Raw genomic sequence first — 17,747 nt, 5'->3', positions numbered from 1 at the left:
CACTGATACTGCAGAAAACTCTCGTGTGCTTTTCTGAGTTTTTTTTTTTTTTTTTTTTGTTCACTTGGTTTCTTGGCTTCCTGCCCTGTGAATGCTAAGACTTTGACAAATTTGGCCAGGCACAGTGGCTCATGCCTGTAACGCCAGCACTTTGGGAGGCCAAGGTGGGCAGATCACTTGAGGTCAGGAGTTCAAGACCAGCCTGGCCAACAGGGTGAAACCCCACCTCTACTAAAATTACAAAAGTTAGCCAGGTGTGGTGGTGTGCACCTGTAATTCCAATACTCAGGTGGCTGAGGCAGGAGAATCGCTTGAACCTGGGAGGTGGAGGTTGCAGTGAGCCGAGATCCAGCCTGGACAGAGTGTGACTCCGTCTCCAAAGAGAAAAAGAAAAAGAATTTGACAAATTCTCTTGAGAAAACTGCTGGTGTGGTGCCCACTTCTCTGTGCGTTGCTTTTCTGAGGGATCTTGGTTCATCAAGTCCTGGCTGCCTCCGCCACCATCTGCCTTTGTTTCCTTGCCCCATCCTCATTTTCCACCATTGAAAAATACCTCTAAGGTAAAAGCACCTTACAGGATGATGCCTCATCTCTATGATGTTTTCAAACTGCCTTAGAAGTTCTCAAGTGCTTTCCTACTAATTAAATCTTTCACTGGCCATGGTGGCACATGCCTGTAATCCTAGCACTTTGGGAGGCTGAGAAGGGTGAATTGCATGAGGCCAGGGGTTTGAAACCAGCCTGGCCAACATAGCGAGACCCCATTGCTACCAAAAAAGGTACAAAAATTAGCCAGGTGTGGTGGCATGTACCTGTAGTCTCAGCTGCTCAGGAAGCTGAGGTGGGAGGATCACCTGAGCTTGGGAGGTTGAGGCTGTAGTAAGCCAAGATCGCGCTATGAGACCCTGTCTCAAAAAAAAAAAAAAAAATCTGGGTTTTTCAGTTGTTAGCATTGGGAGTGTGATCTGCTGCAAGCTACTCTTTTATAGCCAATAATAGAATATCCTCTTGTAGGGTTTATTAGGATGGAATTTACATTTCTTTTTTTTTTTAAATTTTTTGTTACAATCACATTTTATTTATTTATTTATTTTTATTATTATACTTTAAGTTTTAGGGTACATGTGCACAATGTGCAGGTTAGTTACATATGTATACATGTGCCATGCTGGTGTGCTGCACCCATTAACTCGCCATTTAGCATTAGGTATATCTCCTAATGCTATCCCTTCCCCCTCCCCTCACCCCACAACAGTCCCCAGAGTGTGATGTTCCCCTTCCTGTGTCCATAGTTTATCTTGTCTGTTTTTGGTTTCCAAGAGACGAAGGAATACAAATCATCTTTATTCCACCATCTAAAACTGGAAGGCAAAGTATATGTTCTTTGTTTCTTCCAGTTAATGAATACGCAGGACATAAAGGGTGTGTAGAACATATATTAGGAAATGGAAACTATTTTCTGAAAGGAGCTCCTAAAGCAGAGGGATAATGAAGAGACAAAGTGAATAAGATGCAGGAAGAAGAAATCAGAACTTCTGATGTTTGTCAGTCTAGAATTGTATGCATTTAAAGAAGTTAGTCTATAAACCATGCTTTTAAGTTAGATAAGTCATTTATATAGATTGGAAGCTGTTACACAAAAATTTAACTTGTATACCTATTTGGTATTGTAATGAAGAAAGGATGAGATGAAGAAAGGATGTCAGGGTTGTAATATTATCTAATGCTTAAACTGCATCTTTAAAATGGTTCTCTTAGAATAAGTATAACACAATAATTGAGTGCAACATCATACTAACCTATCCTTATTGCTCACACTTACTAGAAGTTTAATTTTAAAACTGAAAATTAATTGTCCCTTCATCTAATGCTTGCTTACCCTAATTTTAGATAAAGTATCTAAAAGATGATAAATACCTTTATCCATGTTTTAAATTGCAGTTCTACAAAGGGGAAAAATTCTAAATAAATATTAAATAATAGAGAAATGATTTAGTTGAGTGGTAATCTTAAAACTGTGGAAGAGTGGAGAAGTGCATTTTACAAAACGGCAAAGATGTTAAAAAATGAATAAAAATCTTGCACACTAACACAACTAATTAAATGTTCCTATACACTTAAAAATAAGTGTATCACTTATGTGAACACCCTTGTGCTACAATTTTGGGGTTATGGATTTCCTTTAAAAATACTATTACATTACTCTTATAACACATTTCAAAAACTTAAAATCAAACGTAAAGAACACTGGTAAGTAGTCAGCTAATGGCCGTACGTATAAAGAGGCATGGAGACTGAAACCTTCCTGAGGATAGGAACTTTGTTTTATTTACTGCTATGTATCTACATTCTTGAATATTAACAGCCTCAGTAAATATTCATTAAATGAACAAAAGGCTAAAAGTATATAACTGTGATGTTCTTATTTTTCTGGTAGTATGCATTGTTTTTTTAAAGACTTGGTTAAGTTCAAGGTTGATTTAATTTCTACTACCATGGTTTATGATACATTTGTTTTATTTATTCCTATAGATTATACATTTTCCTCAAGCTTCTTACAGACACAAAAGTGTTACAACTGAGTCAGAGACTTTCTTAACCATGACCTGTTCTTTTAGAACCACATGATCAAAGAACTGGAGGCCCGTGTCCAGCAGCTGACTGGAGAAGCAGAGAACAGTAATTTACAGAGGCAGAAATTAATTCAAGAAAAAGCAGAACTTGAAAGATGTTACCAGATAACGTGTAGTGAATTACAAGAAGTAAAGGCAAGGTATTGTCTGAAATCAGATATTTATCAGGTGTAGCTATAAAGTACTGATGTTAACTGTATAAGTTATCTGCCAAAATTAATTACACCTTGTGCGTTTAGCCTTGGGAAGTTTCTAAACTAAATACTGCTGTTTGTTTGTTTGTTTATTTATTTATTTAGAGACAGGGTCTCTGTGTGCCACCCAGACTGGGGTAAAGTGGTGTGATCATGGCTCACTGTATCTCAAACTCCTGGGCTCATACGATTCTCCCTCCTCATCCTCCCAAGTAGCCAGGACTGCAGGCATGCACCACTGTGCCTGGCTAATTTTTCTATTTTTATTTTTTTGTAGAGACAGGGTCTCACTCTGTTGCCCAGGCAGGTCTCAAACTCTTTTTCTGAAGTGATCCTCTTGCCTTGGCCTCCTCAAGTGCTGAAATTTCAGGCATGAGTCACTGTACCCAACCTGTTTTTAACATAAGCAGAATGTTTAGAAGCAGTTGACAAAATTGTGGATACTTATTTAATATATTGAATGGAAATGTATTTGGATTTAGCTGATTAAAAAATTTCATTTTAGAGATTGGTTTTAAATACATTGGAAGTCTATTTTATTCTCTTGTTTTTAGGCGTAACACACTGCATAAAGAGAAGGACCATCTTGTAAATGATTATGAGCAAAACATGAAACTGTTACAAACCAAGTATGATGCTGATATAAACCTTCTAAAACAAGAACATGCTCTTTCAGCTTCTAAGGTATTATTTATGTTAATAGATAATCCACATGAAGTATTTATTCACTAAGCCTAGAGCCATAGATAGCCAAGTAGAAATTATTTGGCATTTGAAATTAGTCTCTCTTTCACTTTATTCTTAAATTAACAGGAACTTCAGGAATTTTTATTGGTATTTAAAATGTTCAAAATTCTAAATGTCTACTATATAGCACAACACAAATATTTAATAAACTGAATTCTGCTATAAGCTAATCATTTTAAGTGCCAAAGTCTTAAAAGGAGGAAACATATAAATTCCAATGCTTAGTTGTATGAATAATACATTTTATAGAGTAACTATATGCATTATTATTATTTTGAAATCTTGGTTCTGCTTTCGTTTTATAATTAAAATTTTGAAGTTTTCTGTAAAGCTGTTATTTTTATGTCAGTGTTACATTTCCATAACATTAAATATTATGTAGCATTTAATTTCTATTTTTACTTTAAAAGATTATATTTTTATGTCAGCACTACATTTTCATAATATTTAATACTATGCTGCATTTAATTTATATTTTTACTTTGAAAGATTAATTTTTCTAGTATCTTTTAAAAACATTTTTCATTCAAATTTCTAGATAATTTTAATTCTGATTGGACTTTCAAGGGTACAAAAGGCATATTTTTTCAATCGGAAACTATAATATGGTACAAAAATCAATATTCCGCTTTTTATTCTTCTTAAAATCCTTCTAGGCATCTAGTATGATTGAAGAATTAGAGCAGAATGTCTGTCAATTAAAACAGCAGTTACAGGAATCAGAACTTCAAGGAAAGCAACAACTAAGGGTGAGTCTTGTATTTCTACACAGAAGAACAATGGTCAAACACAGTTTTCTTGATTTAGATGTATAATTGAGAGTCAATTAAAAAAATAAAACTCAGAAATGCAGGTCATCTTTTCTGATTCTTTTATCGCATTGTATAATTTTACATTTTATTTATCTTAATAGAGATTGATGCTAATGAGATGTAGAGAATAAAGTACAATAATTTGAATTGGAATGATCTCTTTTGAGATTAGTTTTAAAAATGTTTTATTTAAATATATTATTATTTTAGAAAAAGTTCCTTCTTTTAAATTACCTGCCAATCTTCATAATTTCTCTCTTTCTTTCCCTCTTTCTTTCTCTGCCTCTCTCTCTCCTTCTGTCTCTCTCTTCTGCACCTTTTAGATCTTTTTTCTCTCATGATCAAAAAATACCAAGGACTGTTATATGATGTAACTTCAAATTTATCATTTCCATATTTATTGACTTGGTCATTTTTGAAGTAATCTCTTAATCCTAAGGGTCAGAAAGATTTTCTTATACTGTAAAGCAAGTACTTTCGAGAATAGTAATATCTTCAGGTGACTAAGATTTTATGCCTCGTAACATAAAGCTACTCAAATTTCTACCTGTAGGGCTTACTTAATGATATGCAAAACTCTGAACTAAAGTTTGACATTAAGTAGATTGATTGATTTCATTAGGTTGCTAATTTTATTGACTCTAGTATAATTTAAAGTATAATAAATATAAACATTTATCATTCACAGGATCAAGAAAATAAGTTTCAAATGGAGAAAAGTCATTTAAAACACACCTATGAAAAAAAGGTAATATGTTTTATGGGAAGCTATAAAATATTTAAAATAGCAAATGAGGCATTAATGCGGACTGATTTTTATGAAACCATACATTCTCACCTTTAAAGAACAACTTGTTTCTTTGTCTTTTTTTTTTAGACAAAGAGTCTTGCTGTCACCCAGGCTGGAGTGCAGTGGCGTGATCTCAGCTCACTGTAGCTTCTGCCTCCTAGGTTCAAGGGATTCTTGTGCCTCAGCCTTTTGAGTGGCTGGGACTACAGGTGTGCACCACCATGCCTGGCCAATTTTTGCATTTTTAGTGGAGAGGGAGTTTCACCATTTTGGCCAGGTTGGTCTCGAATTCCTGGCCTCAAGTGATCCGCCCATCTCGGCCTCCCAAAGTTCTGGGATTCCAGGCATGAGCCACTGCACCCAGCCAAGAATAATTTGTTTCTAAGTTAATTTCAGCTAACCAGTAATTAAATTTGCTTACTTATTTTTCCTGTTTATATAATAAACAACTGCTTCAGTTCAATTATTAGTTATATCAACATTAAAACACTACTTGTGTGTTATATTTAATGAGTGAAGAGTACAGTTGGCCTTTCATATCCATGGATTTCACATCTGTGGATTCAGTCAAACATGGATCAAAAATATTCAGGAAAAAAAAATTACACAAAGGTCCAAAAACCATAACTTGGATTTGCCGTGTGTCAAGTACTATGTTGAATCCATGTGAATGAAGTGACGTGTGAGCATTGGATTAGGTACTATATAAGTTATTATGAGATGACTTGAAGTACATAGGAGGATGTGTGTAGGTTATATGCAAATACTACACCATTTTATAAAAGGGACTTGAGCATCCATGGATTTTGGTATCTTCAGGGGGCCCTGGCACCAATTCCCCATGGATGCTGGGGGACAACTATATTATTATCTTAACCTCTCATAATAACATGTTGAAATTATATTTTCTTTCTACTAGTTTAAAACTATACAATCAATGGGATGTATTTGGTATTCTGTTGTGTCACATGTGCAACAAGAACTTTAAACATTTAACAAAAGAACCTAAAACAATGAAAGTACTGACTACTACTTGAAAAAGATTAGCAATTGTTCCTTGTTGTTTATATTACTATTTCAACTGACATATGTGGATATCTCTCCTGTAATAACTAGGGGGTTATTGACACACTTAATACCTTAGGCAGTAAAGTGCAGAGTTTTATAGATTTATTTTTAAAATTTGTGTGTAAATGTAACGGGTGCAAGCGCAGTTTTTTTACATGGATATATTGCATAATCATGAAGTCTGGGCTTTTAGTGTAACCATTACCCAAATAATGTACCCATTAAGTAATTTCTCATCCCTCACCCCCTCCTAACCTCCCACCCTTCCAAGTCTTCAGTGTCTGTCATTCCACACTCTCCACGCTCTATGTTCATGTGTACCCATTATATAGCTTCTACTTACAAATAAGAACGTGGCATTTGACTTTCCCTGTCTGAGTTGTTTCATTTAAGATAATGTACATACAAATGGGGGGTGTGTGTGTGTGTGGTCTCTATATATCTATATGTGTGTGTGTGCGTGTGTGTGTGTGTGTGTGTGTGTATGCCACATTTTCTTTATCCAGTCATCCATTTATGGACACTTAAGTTGATTCCATATTTTGCTATTGTGAATCATGCTGTGAGAAACCTATGAATAATGATCTTTTCCTTTGGGTAGATACCCAGAAGTGGAATTGCTGGATCAGATGGTAGTTTTATTTTTAGTTCTTTGAGAAGTCTCTATACTGTTTTCCTTGGAGGTTATACTAATTTACGTTACCACCAGCAGAGTGTTAGTGTTTCCTTTCTCTGCATCCTCACCAACATCTGTTATTTTTTGACTTGTTAATAATAGCCATTCTGACTAGAATAAGATGATATCTCATTGTGGTTTTAATATGCATTTCTCTAATATTCAGTGATGTTAAGCATTTTTTCATAGGTCTGTTGGCCTTTTGTATGTCTTTTTTTGAAAAATGTCTACTCATGCCCTTTGTCCACTTTATAATGGGGTTATTAATTATTATTATTATTATTTTGTTGCTGTTGCTGTTGCAGTTGTTGAGTTGTTTGAGTTCCTTGTAAATTCTGGATATCAGTCCCCAGACAAGATGCATAGTTTGCAGATACGTTCTCCTGTTCTTCCTTTTCACTCTTTTTCACTCTATTGATTATTTCACTCTATTGATTATTTACTTTGCTTTCTAGAAGCTTCTTTAAAATTAAGTCCCATTTGTCTGTTTTTGTTGCTTGTGCTTTTGAGGTCTTAATCATGAATTCTTTGATTAGACCAATGTCCAGAAGAGTTTTCCCTAGATTTTCTTCTAGTGTTTGTAAGGTTTCAAGTCCTACATTTAATTCTTTGATCCATCTTGAGTTGATTTTTATATATGGTGAGAGAGGGATTCAGTTTCATTCTTCTGCATATGGCAATTCAATTTGCTGAGCACCATTTATTGAAAAGGGTGTCCTTCCCCCAGTATATGTTTTTGTTGACTTTGTCAAAGATCATTTGGCTGTGGTTATGTGGTGGTGTTTCTGGGTTCTGTATTCTGTTCTACTGATCTATTTTTATGCCAGTTCCATGCTGTTTTAGTTACTATAACCTTGTAGTATAATTTGAGATCAAATAATGTTATGCTTCCAGTGTTGTTCTTTTTGCTTTGGATTGCTTTGGCTCTTCTGGCTCTTTTTTAATGCCATATGAATTTGAGGATTGTTTTTTCTAAGTCTGAGAAAAATGATATTGGTATTTTGGTAGGGATTGCATTGAATCTTAGATTGCTTTGTGCAGTATGGTCATTTTAACAATATTAATTATTCAAATCCGTGAGCATGAGATGTTTTTCCATTTGTTTGTGTCATCTACAACTTCTTTCATCAGTGTTTTGTAGTTTTCCTTTTACCTCCTTGGTTAAATATATTCTTAGGTATTTTTTTATAACTATTGTAAATGGAATTGCTTCTTGATTTGGTTCTCAGCTTGTTTTTGATACATAGAAATACTACTGATTTTTATACATGGATTTTGTATCCTAAAATTTACTGAATTAAGTCATAATATTTAAGAGGTTTTGGGGGAGAAATTGTTAGGCTTTTTTTAGGTATAAGATCATATTATCAATAACAGATAATTTGACTTCCTCTTTTTCTATTTGGATGGCTTTTATTTCTTTTTCTTGCTTAATTGCTCTGGCTAAGACTTCTAGTTCTATGTTGAATAGGCATGGTGACAGTGAGCATCCTTGTCTTATTCCAGTTCTTATTGGGATTGCTTTCACTTTTTCCCTGTTTAGTGTGATGTTGGCTGTGGGTTTGCTATACAGATCCTTTAATATTTTGAAGTGTATTCCTTCTATGCCTAATTTGTTGAAGGTTTTTATCATTAGGGTGCGGTCAGTTTTATCAAACACTTTTTCTGCATCTGTTGAGAAGGGCATATGGTTTTTGCCATTAATTCAGTTTATGTGATGAATCACATTTATTGGTTTGCATATGCTGAATCATCCTTGCCTCCCTGGAATAAAACCCACTTGATCATGGTGTATTATGTTTTTGATGTGCTGTTGGACTTGATTTCTTAGTATTTTATTAAGGATTTTTGCATATATGTTCATCAGGGATATTGCTCTTTACTTTTTTTGTTCATGCTTTTAAAAATCAATTTTGTCAATCTTTACCTTTTAAGTAGAGCATTCATTCCATTTGCATTCAAGGCTAATATTCATATGTGAATTTTTTTCTTGTTATAATGTTATCTAGTTGTTTTCTAAATTATTTGTTTCTTTTTTCTCTTTGTGGGTTGGTGGAGTTTTGTCATGTTGCTGTTTAATTTCTTTCTCTTCCTCCTTTGTGCAATTGCTTTGTAAGACCTGTGAGTTTTATACTTAAATGTGTTTTTATGATGGTGAATACTGACCTTTCATTTACATGTTTAGAACTCCTTTGAGCATTTATTATAGAACCAGCCTAATAGTGACACATTCCCTCAGTATTTGCTTGTCTGGGAAATACTTTGTATTTATTTTGTTTATAAAGCTTGTTATGTCAGGATATAAAATTTGTAGTTGACAGTTTCTTTTTAAGCACTCTGAAGATAGGATCCCAATCTCTTCTGGTTTGGAAAAGGTTTCTGCTGAGAAGTCTGATGTTAGTCTGATGTTTTTTTCTTTATAGGTGACTAGATGCTTTTGTCTTGCTGAGTTTAGGATTTTTTTCTTCATGTTGACTTTAGACAACATCTGATGACTATTTCTCATGGTAAATTGCATCTTGCAATATCTTTTTCTAGTGTTTGTTGCACTTCTTGTATGTGGATGTTTAAATCTCTTGCTAGACTACAGAAGTTTTTGTCAATTATTTCCTTAAACAGGTTTTCTAAACTTTTTGCTTTTTCTTCTCTTTCAGGAAAGGCAATCATTTGTAACTTCAGTTGCTTTATGTAGTCCCATACTTCTCAAAGGCTTTGTTCATTTTTTTAAAATTTATTTTTAGTTTATTTTTGTTTAACTGGATTAATTCAAAAGTCTTGTCTTCAATTTCTGAGATTTTTCTTTTCTGCTTGGTCCAGTCAATTGTTGAAGCTTTCAACTGTATTTTGTAATTTCTTAATTATTCATTTCCAGAAATTGCTTTTTTCTAAGATATCTATCTCATTGGCAAGTTTTTAAAATTTATATCCTGAATTGATTTTGTGATGTCTTTGTGTGGGTTTTCAGAATATCTTTTATCTCATTGAATCTCTTTAAAATCAGTATTTTTACTTCTTTATCTGGCATTTCTTTTTTTTTTTTTTCTTGAGGCAGAGTCTTGTTCTGTCACCCAGGCTGGAGTGCAGTGGCACGATCTCGGCTCACTGCAAGCTCTGCCTCCCAGGTTCATGCCCTTCTACTGCCTCAGCCTCCTCAGTAGCTGAGACTACAGGTGCCCACCACCACGCCCGGCTAATTTTTTTTGTATTTTTAGTAGAGACGGGGTTTCACAATGTTAGCTAGGGTGGTCTTGATCTCCTGACCTCGTGATCCGCCCACCTCGCCCTCCCAAAGTGCTGGGATTATAGGCATGAGCCACTGTGCCCGGCCTTTATCTAGCATTTCAAAAATTTTATTTTGGTAAGATCCATTGCCAGAAAATTACTGTGTTCCTTTGTGGGTGCTATACTACCCTGCTTTTTCATACTTCTGGTATTATTATGGTGATTTATTCACATCTGGAGAAATAGTAACTTCTTAGTTTTGAATTTCATTGAAATGTAACTTTTTTTCTTGCGGATATAACTATGAAGTATGTTGAGTAGAGCTGTTTACTTCTGGGTATGTTGAATGTTAAGGCTTTGTATGATTTCCTTGGTTATAAATAGACTTAATGTGGTGGCTTTCTCAAATACTGGTTGTAGTAGTGGTGTACCTGGAAGGTAAGCAGGCTCACAGCCTCCTGAGAAGCCACAGTGGCATTGATGATTGTGGTAGCAAAGGGCGTGGGAATCTTATGTTATTCCCAAGCACTGTACATTTGTGTCCCCAGATTTACTATGGGGTTTGCAGGTCAACCTCCAGACCAGTAGGTGGCACTTGCAGGTAAAAAAGCCAATTGCTCTTGTAGGAATAAAGTTTATGCTTGATCTTTGTTAACCATGAGAAGTACTTCATTGCCCAGACAATGGCTGGGCCTTGGAATATTCAGTGGACTGGGTCCTGTGCTCAGTCTCAGTGGAGGCCAAATCTGGGCAGAGCTGGACTGGGCAAGTCTACATTCACATCTCCCAACAGTGGGCACAAGCACCAGCCCTGACAGGGGTCTAGAGGTAGTCAGCAGGTGGCTGGAGATAAGGCTAGGCAAGAAACAGAGCAACCACTGCTGCACCAAGTTCTCTGCGTGGGAAGTGATGGGTGTCCCACATGCCTACTCCAGGTAATCAGGAGGGGGACCCACCTCTCACTCGTCAGACCTGAGGGGGCTCACACCCCTATTCCAATCAAGGGAGCCAGTTGGAACCCTCAGAAATGTTACGTGCAGTTTTTTTACTTTATTTTTCAAAGCTGCCTGTGGCCACAAAACCCGCTACCCAGGCAAAACCATGCCTCTTCAGCAACTCTCCTCCTATTTCGGTCTATGAAGGAGGGGTATCCCAATTCTAGCACCCACAGCTGGATTGCATACCACACTTACCTCTGAGTTCTGGCTGTGGGGGCCCTTCCCCTGCTCCAGATCCAGCACTCCAAATCCTGACCCAAGACTAATGCTGGTGCTGTCGCCACTGCTAGGTTTCAGGGACCCGCCCAGCTTGATATGAGTTAGCATCAAGAATGGCATTGTCCTGTTGGGTCCCAGGTCTGGGACAATGCCTGGGGTACTTCCTGGTATCATTCCTTTTCACACGCTCCTGGCCTCTCTCTTAGTTATATCCGGGACTTGGGAGGGACAGGGTGTTCCCCATGGCCTAGGTTGCACAGTTCCCCAGTAGACAGGTAGATTGCAGCGGGACATTCTCTTCCCCTCTCCTATATTGGAGCTTCACTCAGTTCTCAACCAGACCTAGCCACTGTCTCCCTGCTCACCTTCTCTTCCCCAGTATCTGAAATTTTCTTTCACTTTCTGTTGATTTTTCATTTCCTTCTTGGACAAAATTCTTCTGAGTAGATGAGGCATGTTGGTAAGGCCTTTGGTCCACCATCTCAGGAAAAACAGAGTTCTATAGATTTCTGACTATGAAACTTAAGTTTCTAAATTTTTTTTTGCTATAAGATATAGAAAGTAAAAGAGTAGTTAAATGGCAAAGGTTTTGTTGCTGCTTTTGTCACTATCTGCTGTTTTAACATTTATCAAATCAATCTACTTGTAAAATACAAAAATAATAGAAAATGAAAAAAGTTAACCTTTAAACTAGGATACATACAAGTTAAAATTAAATATGGTTTATATCACAAAATGTTAAAAAACACTTTGTAATACCACCATCTTGTTTATCCATATAGTCACTCAGCAGATACCCATTAAGTGGTTATATTGGGGAAGGTATTATATTAGGTACTGGGGTGGGGTTGAGGATGAATTAGGCATAGATTCTGCCCTTCATGAGCTTAGTGTATAGGAAGAAATCTGTTTCTGTCATTTGGAAAAGTGTTTCTAGCAACATGTATTGACCTGCATGTGTGCTCTTTAAAATCATAATAAATTTCCTTATGGTTGCAGTTTTAATGCAGCTCAGTACAAAATGTTAAGTATATTTCATATGAAATGGACATACTTTTTCATAATCCTTGCTTCCTGTATAAGGCATCAGCATCCTTTAGGTGTACTTGTTTGTCCACTGTTCATTCTTTGGGAAGATCACTGGCTGTCCATCCATTAAGGAAGAGCTTCCTGGCTTCCTGCTCTGTTGCAGTCTGGTAAGCCCTCTTCCTGATATCCTGGTATGTATGTACCTGTGAGACAGATGGGCTGTAGTGAGGAGAAAGGAATGCACTGGCTATTTGTAAAATAAGGTATTCCTATCCCAAACTTCATTGCATCCTGCTGAGGACTGTTACACACATAGAGATAGACCTAGAAAGGAAATCTTTCTTCTACCATTATCTTTTCTTGGGTATTTAGCCTCGAAGTAAACTAAGGTTTCTGCTATCAGTCTCCCTCCCTGGTGAATGTACACTAGAAAGGGAATATTGGAGCTCAGTTCATCTGTATCCAGTAGCCTGCCGACCATTCCTTTTCTATTTCACTTCAAGGAGCAGACCTAAATCCTTTTTATTAGGTATCATAACTACAGTGATTCCCTTTCCATGCAGTATCAATTGGCCTAGCTTTTTAATAACATTACTTGTTAATGTATATTAGTTGTTTTCACTGTAAATAAGATTTGTTTAAAATAATAACAATCTTTAAAAGAAAAATAGCCATCATTGTTCATATTGTGTATGTTCCTAACATTATTTACATTGGAAGAAAATGTTGCTCAGCATGCCACTTTTTATTTTACAATTAATTTCATAATCTCCCCCTTTTACATTGACATCTGTTTTTCTTTCTTTATTAAACCTGCTGTGATCTCAAGCCTTGAAGTTTTAATGTCTTATATCCCTCTCAGGGAATATCCTTTTTGATAGCTCAAAGACCTGACGTAAATCTTCCGTAGCTCTGGACTATGTAACTGTAGAGCTAAATGGGATGTATAGGGCTTTTTTATTGTTGTTGTTAGTGTTACAGGTATGCACATTCAGTAACTTTTGGTATAAAACTTAGGTCTAAATATCTCTTCAGGGGGAGGAAATGCCATCTGAATGACATTATTTTCTGCCTGTGAGACAGCAGCAGGACAGGAGCATAGGATTCTAACTTGTCTTTGAGGTAGAAGAAACAGCATCAGATGCTGTCCCTAATTTAAGCACACACATATTATGTAATGGTCTTTATTGATCTCTAGTGGCTATTGTCTGCTCTTAAGGTCTTTGAACATCAAACAAATAATAAGTAGTAAACCGAAATGTCATTGTTGATGAATTGTCCTCATCTGTTAAATCAGGAAATGGTTAGACTAAATGATTTGACTAGCAAGGAAACACCTGCCCCCTACAAATAACCTATTGCTTGTTTTCCAAACAGTTCCAGAGAGTAAAAGATGGTGCTGTTTACCTAGAGAAACATGCCAGACATATGTGAAGCACCTATGTTATAAAATGTACTGAATTGAAATATCTACTTAAAATCATTCTGATGGAACTGTTTAACAAATGAGATACGAAGTCTAATGGAGTTCACAATCCTTAAAATATAGTTATTCCAATGCCTAGCAATCATGCACGCTTTTTAAAATCGTGTTTAAAATAGTCACAGCTTTATATTTAACATATTGGATAGTATTTTTGAACTACCACTGACATGATTTTTAAGAGTACGTGTGCCTTTAGTGATGTTTTAAAACATGAAATTGTGCAGTGAAAAGATTTATAGAAGTTATGCAGCCTAATCCCCCATATTTTTCATATTGGGAAGCAGAGGTCATAGCAGTTAAGAGGCATTGTGGAGTTATTCAGCTAGTCAGTGTTTGGGTCAGTACCTCCTCTGTGCACTTTACTATGCTATGGTGTCTGCCACAGTATATCTAGTTTCTGAAATATAGCACAATCTCTTTCTTATTTACACAATATTCCTTTCGTGATTACCTAAATTCGTGGGATGCAAGGGAGCAAAAGAAAATATATTCAGTGAATATTCAATAAATGTGCTTATGGCTAGTTAAATCAATTATTTATAGCAAATTCTCATGTTTGAGAATATATTATGTATCCTTGACTATCTGGTTTGTGTTGTCATTACCTATCACTTTTAAATACTTTTCTGGTATTAACAATTTAAAGTGGGGAAAGGATTACAAGCAAATCATTTATTGCTTACTACCATTTGTACATTAAAAAGGAAGGGTTGGAAATAGCATTATCTCTTTCTAGGTTGTTTGTTCTTTAATTTTCTTTTATGCACAAACAAGGATTTTTTTTCTTTTTGAGACGGAGTCTTGCTCTGTTGCCCAGGCTGAAGTGCAGTGGCACAATCTCAGCTCACTGCAATCTCTGCCTCTCGGGTTCAAGCGATTCTCCTGCCTCAGCCTCTCAAGTAGCTGGGATCACAGGCATGTGCCATCATGCCTGGCTAATTTTTCTATTTTTAGTAGAGACAGGGGTTTCACCATGTTAGCCAGGATGGTATCAATCTCCTGCCCTCGTGATCTGCCCGCCTCAGCCTCCCAAAGTGCTGGGATTGTAGGCGTGAGCGACTGCGCCCGGCCCAAACAAGGATTTTTTTTTTTTTTTTAACCCGCCAAAAGTATTGATCTGTTCTCTTTTGCCAAGATCTGTATGCAATGATCTCTCACTTTTCTGGTGTTTACTTATGTCACCCACAACTATCTGGAATATAGGTAAAAAGTAAAAATGCAATCCAAAAAGGCTCTTAAACAATACAGATATATTCAATTAAGAAAAAACAAATTTAAAACAATACTTATTGACTATTGGAGTATGGGCTAGATATTATCCTGGGTCCTAGGGATATAAAAATGAGAAACAGCTTCTACCTTAAGAAACCCCCAGCTCAAAAGTGTGGTCATTGACACATTGATGTTTACCTCAGACGGGAGTCCCTTATTTTCCCACCAAGATAATTTCATTCTAATAATTTTAGAAGCAATAAATTAGATCAAGGTGCTTGTGCTAGCACACTGACCAGTGTCAAGAAATGGCAGCTAAAAACTTGTTAGAGGTGAAGATTCAATAATTAATGATAAAAAGCAGTTACAAAAAGACAAAATTGGCAATTCAGGTACTACTTTCTGAAAAGGTAGACAGACTAAGGGAATTACTGTATTGTGGCACATTGGGATTTTGGGTGTTCACAATAACCTTGAGTTATTCAATCTGAGAAAGTAATAATAATATTTCACATATACTGAGCATTTATTATGTTCCTAATATTGTTCTAAGGTCTTTACATCACGTAATTTATTAACTTATCACAATTCTTTGATATACTCATTGTTATCCCAATTTTTCAGAGGAGCCAACTGAGGCGCAGAATGTTGTGTAGTTTGTGAAGGACAGGGACACAAATCCGTGCCATCTGATTATGAGCTTGGACTCATAATCATCGTGTAATTTTACAGATAGATTTTTCTCAAAAATTGTTAATTTTTTGAAGCTTCCCATTGAAAGGGGTAAATCTCAACTGTGCTTTTATGTGGCAGTTCTGAGTCCCAGAAAAAAAAAATCAGCAGTAAATAGAGGGGAAACTACTGGTCCATGGTACATTGGAGGCACAGTGCCAATTTGCAAAATACCTATTGACTTGTCAGCAACTCTGATAGCAGTTCCTTGTTGGTTTCCCATGTAACATATCATTTTAGAGTACCAGTGAAGCAGGCTGTGTAACATATCATTTTAGAGTACCAGTGAAGCAGGCCGTGTAACATATCATTTTAGAGTACCAGTGAAGCAGGCCGTGTAACATATCATTTTAGAGTACCAGTGAAGCAGGCTGTGGCTTGAGAAACGTGCCTCCTCAGTAGAGCAGTGTAACCTAGTTCAAACCCTCCTGGGAATTGGTTTTAGCTGTATCTCTGAGAGAGAGATCACACTTAGAGACACGTAATAGAAGCACAGTTACAGCCCCTATAGTTTTTGTCAAGCAGCAAACTGAATGGTGTTCTGAATATGAAGCACCAAATCTGAGTGGTGTACGGTGTTCAAGAATGAGTAGGAGAACAGAACCAAAATGGAGTCTGTGGGAAAGTATTGTAGAGGAAAGGAATGAGAGCATTACACAGAAGATTCAGAGGAAGGAGTTTCTCCTGAAAATGTGTTGCTCCAGAAGAAAATGTTTAAAAATTCACCAGTAGCATACAAGAAGATACGATATCTATGAAGGAGGAACAGATACCATAAGGAAAGAAAGGGAAGAAGTGAAAATTGTCATAAGGAAATCGTAAGGAAATCAAAAGTACAATAGCAGACTTAAGATCACATAGGAGCTGGTTGGGTTAGGTCAGATTTTGTAAAGAATAAAATCAGCAATATGAAGGCAAGGCATAATGACCTTTCAGACTGCAAAAGAAAGGGACAAAGAATCAAAAATTTTGAGGAAGGTGATATTAAGGCAGAAAATAGAAAACCAGTATATAACAACTGATATTTCTGAAGGAAGGCTCAGAATAGTAACACAAAAATAACTAAAGATATGAGAAAACTTTTCAGAAGGTCTGTGTATGTAATTTTAAAGATTTCACTCTTTATTGGCTAAAAATCAATACAAGATTAAAAAATGTTTGAATTACAGTACAAAGAGAATGATTTTTATAAATGTCCAGACCCCAGGGGGAGGGGAAAGCAAAGTTTAGATGACTTTAGTCTTCTTATTTGCAAATCTAAATGTCATAAAACAATAGAGAAACTTAACGTATGCTGTGTTTTAGGCCAAAATGTTGTGACCTAAGAATCTTATACCTACAATTTCCTTCGTGTGTAAAGGCAACAGAATGACATTTTTGAATGTGCAAAGCCTCAGAAGATATATCACTAGGATATTCTTTTTGAAAAATAAAATTACTGGATGATGGACTTTAATCAGCCTAAGGATAAGCAAAAGATCAAATCAAACAAAAAAATACTCAAGAATGAAAAAGTACTGTTGAATGCCAAAATTAAAATAGAGATGAATTTAAATATTTATTGTGTACACAATATAAACAATGGAAATGTCAGAAAAGAATCTTGAAAAAGAAGGTATGTAAAGTTAAAACAATTTAAAACCTCTATCTGCCTCGGCATCTCAAGATTATATAAAAGAAAACCAAAATGACTAGGAGAGGGAGAAGTAAACGTATGCCAAGTTATTATTTTAACAGGGTAGAGGTATTAATTTTTAACTTGCTAAATATTAGAGGGATGTAAGTTAAAAATAATTGTGAAATATTTATGGCATCATTAGTGTAATTAAAATCTGCTTCCACAGACAATGTCCTTCACAAAATACTAGCAAACCAAATTCAACAGCACATTAAGTGATCAGGCACCATGACCAAGTGGGTTTATTGTTG

General features: G+C 35.9%; 1 protein-coding gene across 50 annotated transcripts in view; it reads left to right on the top strand.

Annotated features, from left to right (window-relative positions):
- Window positions 1-17,747, top strand: part of CEP112 (centrosomal protein 112) — a 599,014-nt gene that overhangs the window by 171,412 nt on the left and 409,855 nt on the right. For all 50 annotated transcript variants that reach the window (XR_010138342.1, XM_024234943.3, XM_054537262.2 and 47 more), the window contains 4 exons: window positions 2,619-2,773; window positions 3,382-3,511; window positions 4,231-4,323; window positions 5,075-5,134. Coding sequence is in view for 49 of the 50 variants with exons in the window: in XM_024234943.3 (XP_024090711.1) it covers window positions 2,619-2,773; window positions 3,382-3,511; window positions 4,231-4,323; window positions 5,075-5,134 (438 nt within the window). In the remaining variant the exon portion in view is untranslated. The remainder of the gene's footprint in view (window positions 1-2,618; window positions 2,774-3,381; window positions 3,512-4,230; window positions 4,324-5,074; window positions 5,135-17,747) is intronic.

The sequence above is a fragment of the Pongo abelii genome, chromosome 19 (assembly GCF_028885655.2).
Source record: "Pongo abelii isolate AG06213 chromosome 19, NHGRI_mPonAbe1-v2.0_pri, whole genome shotgun sequence".
Taxonomy (NCBI): domain Eukaryota; kingdom Metazoa; phylum Chordata; class Mammalia; order Primates; family Hominidae; genus Pongo; species Pongo abelii.
This window is presented reverse-complemented; position numbering and strand designations above follow the sequence as displayed.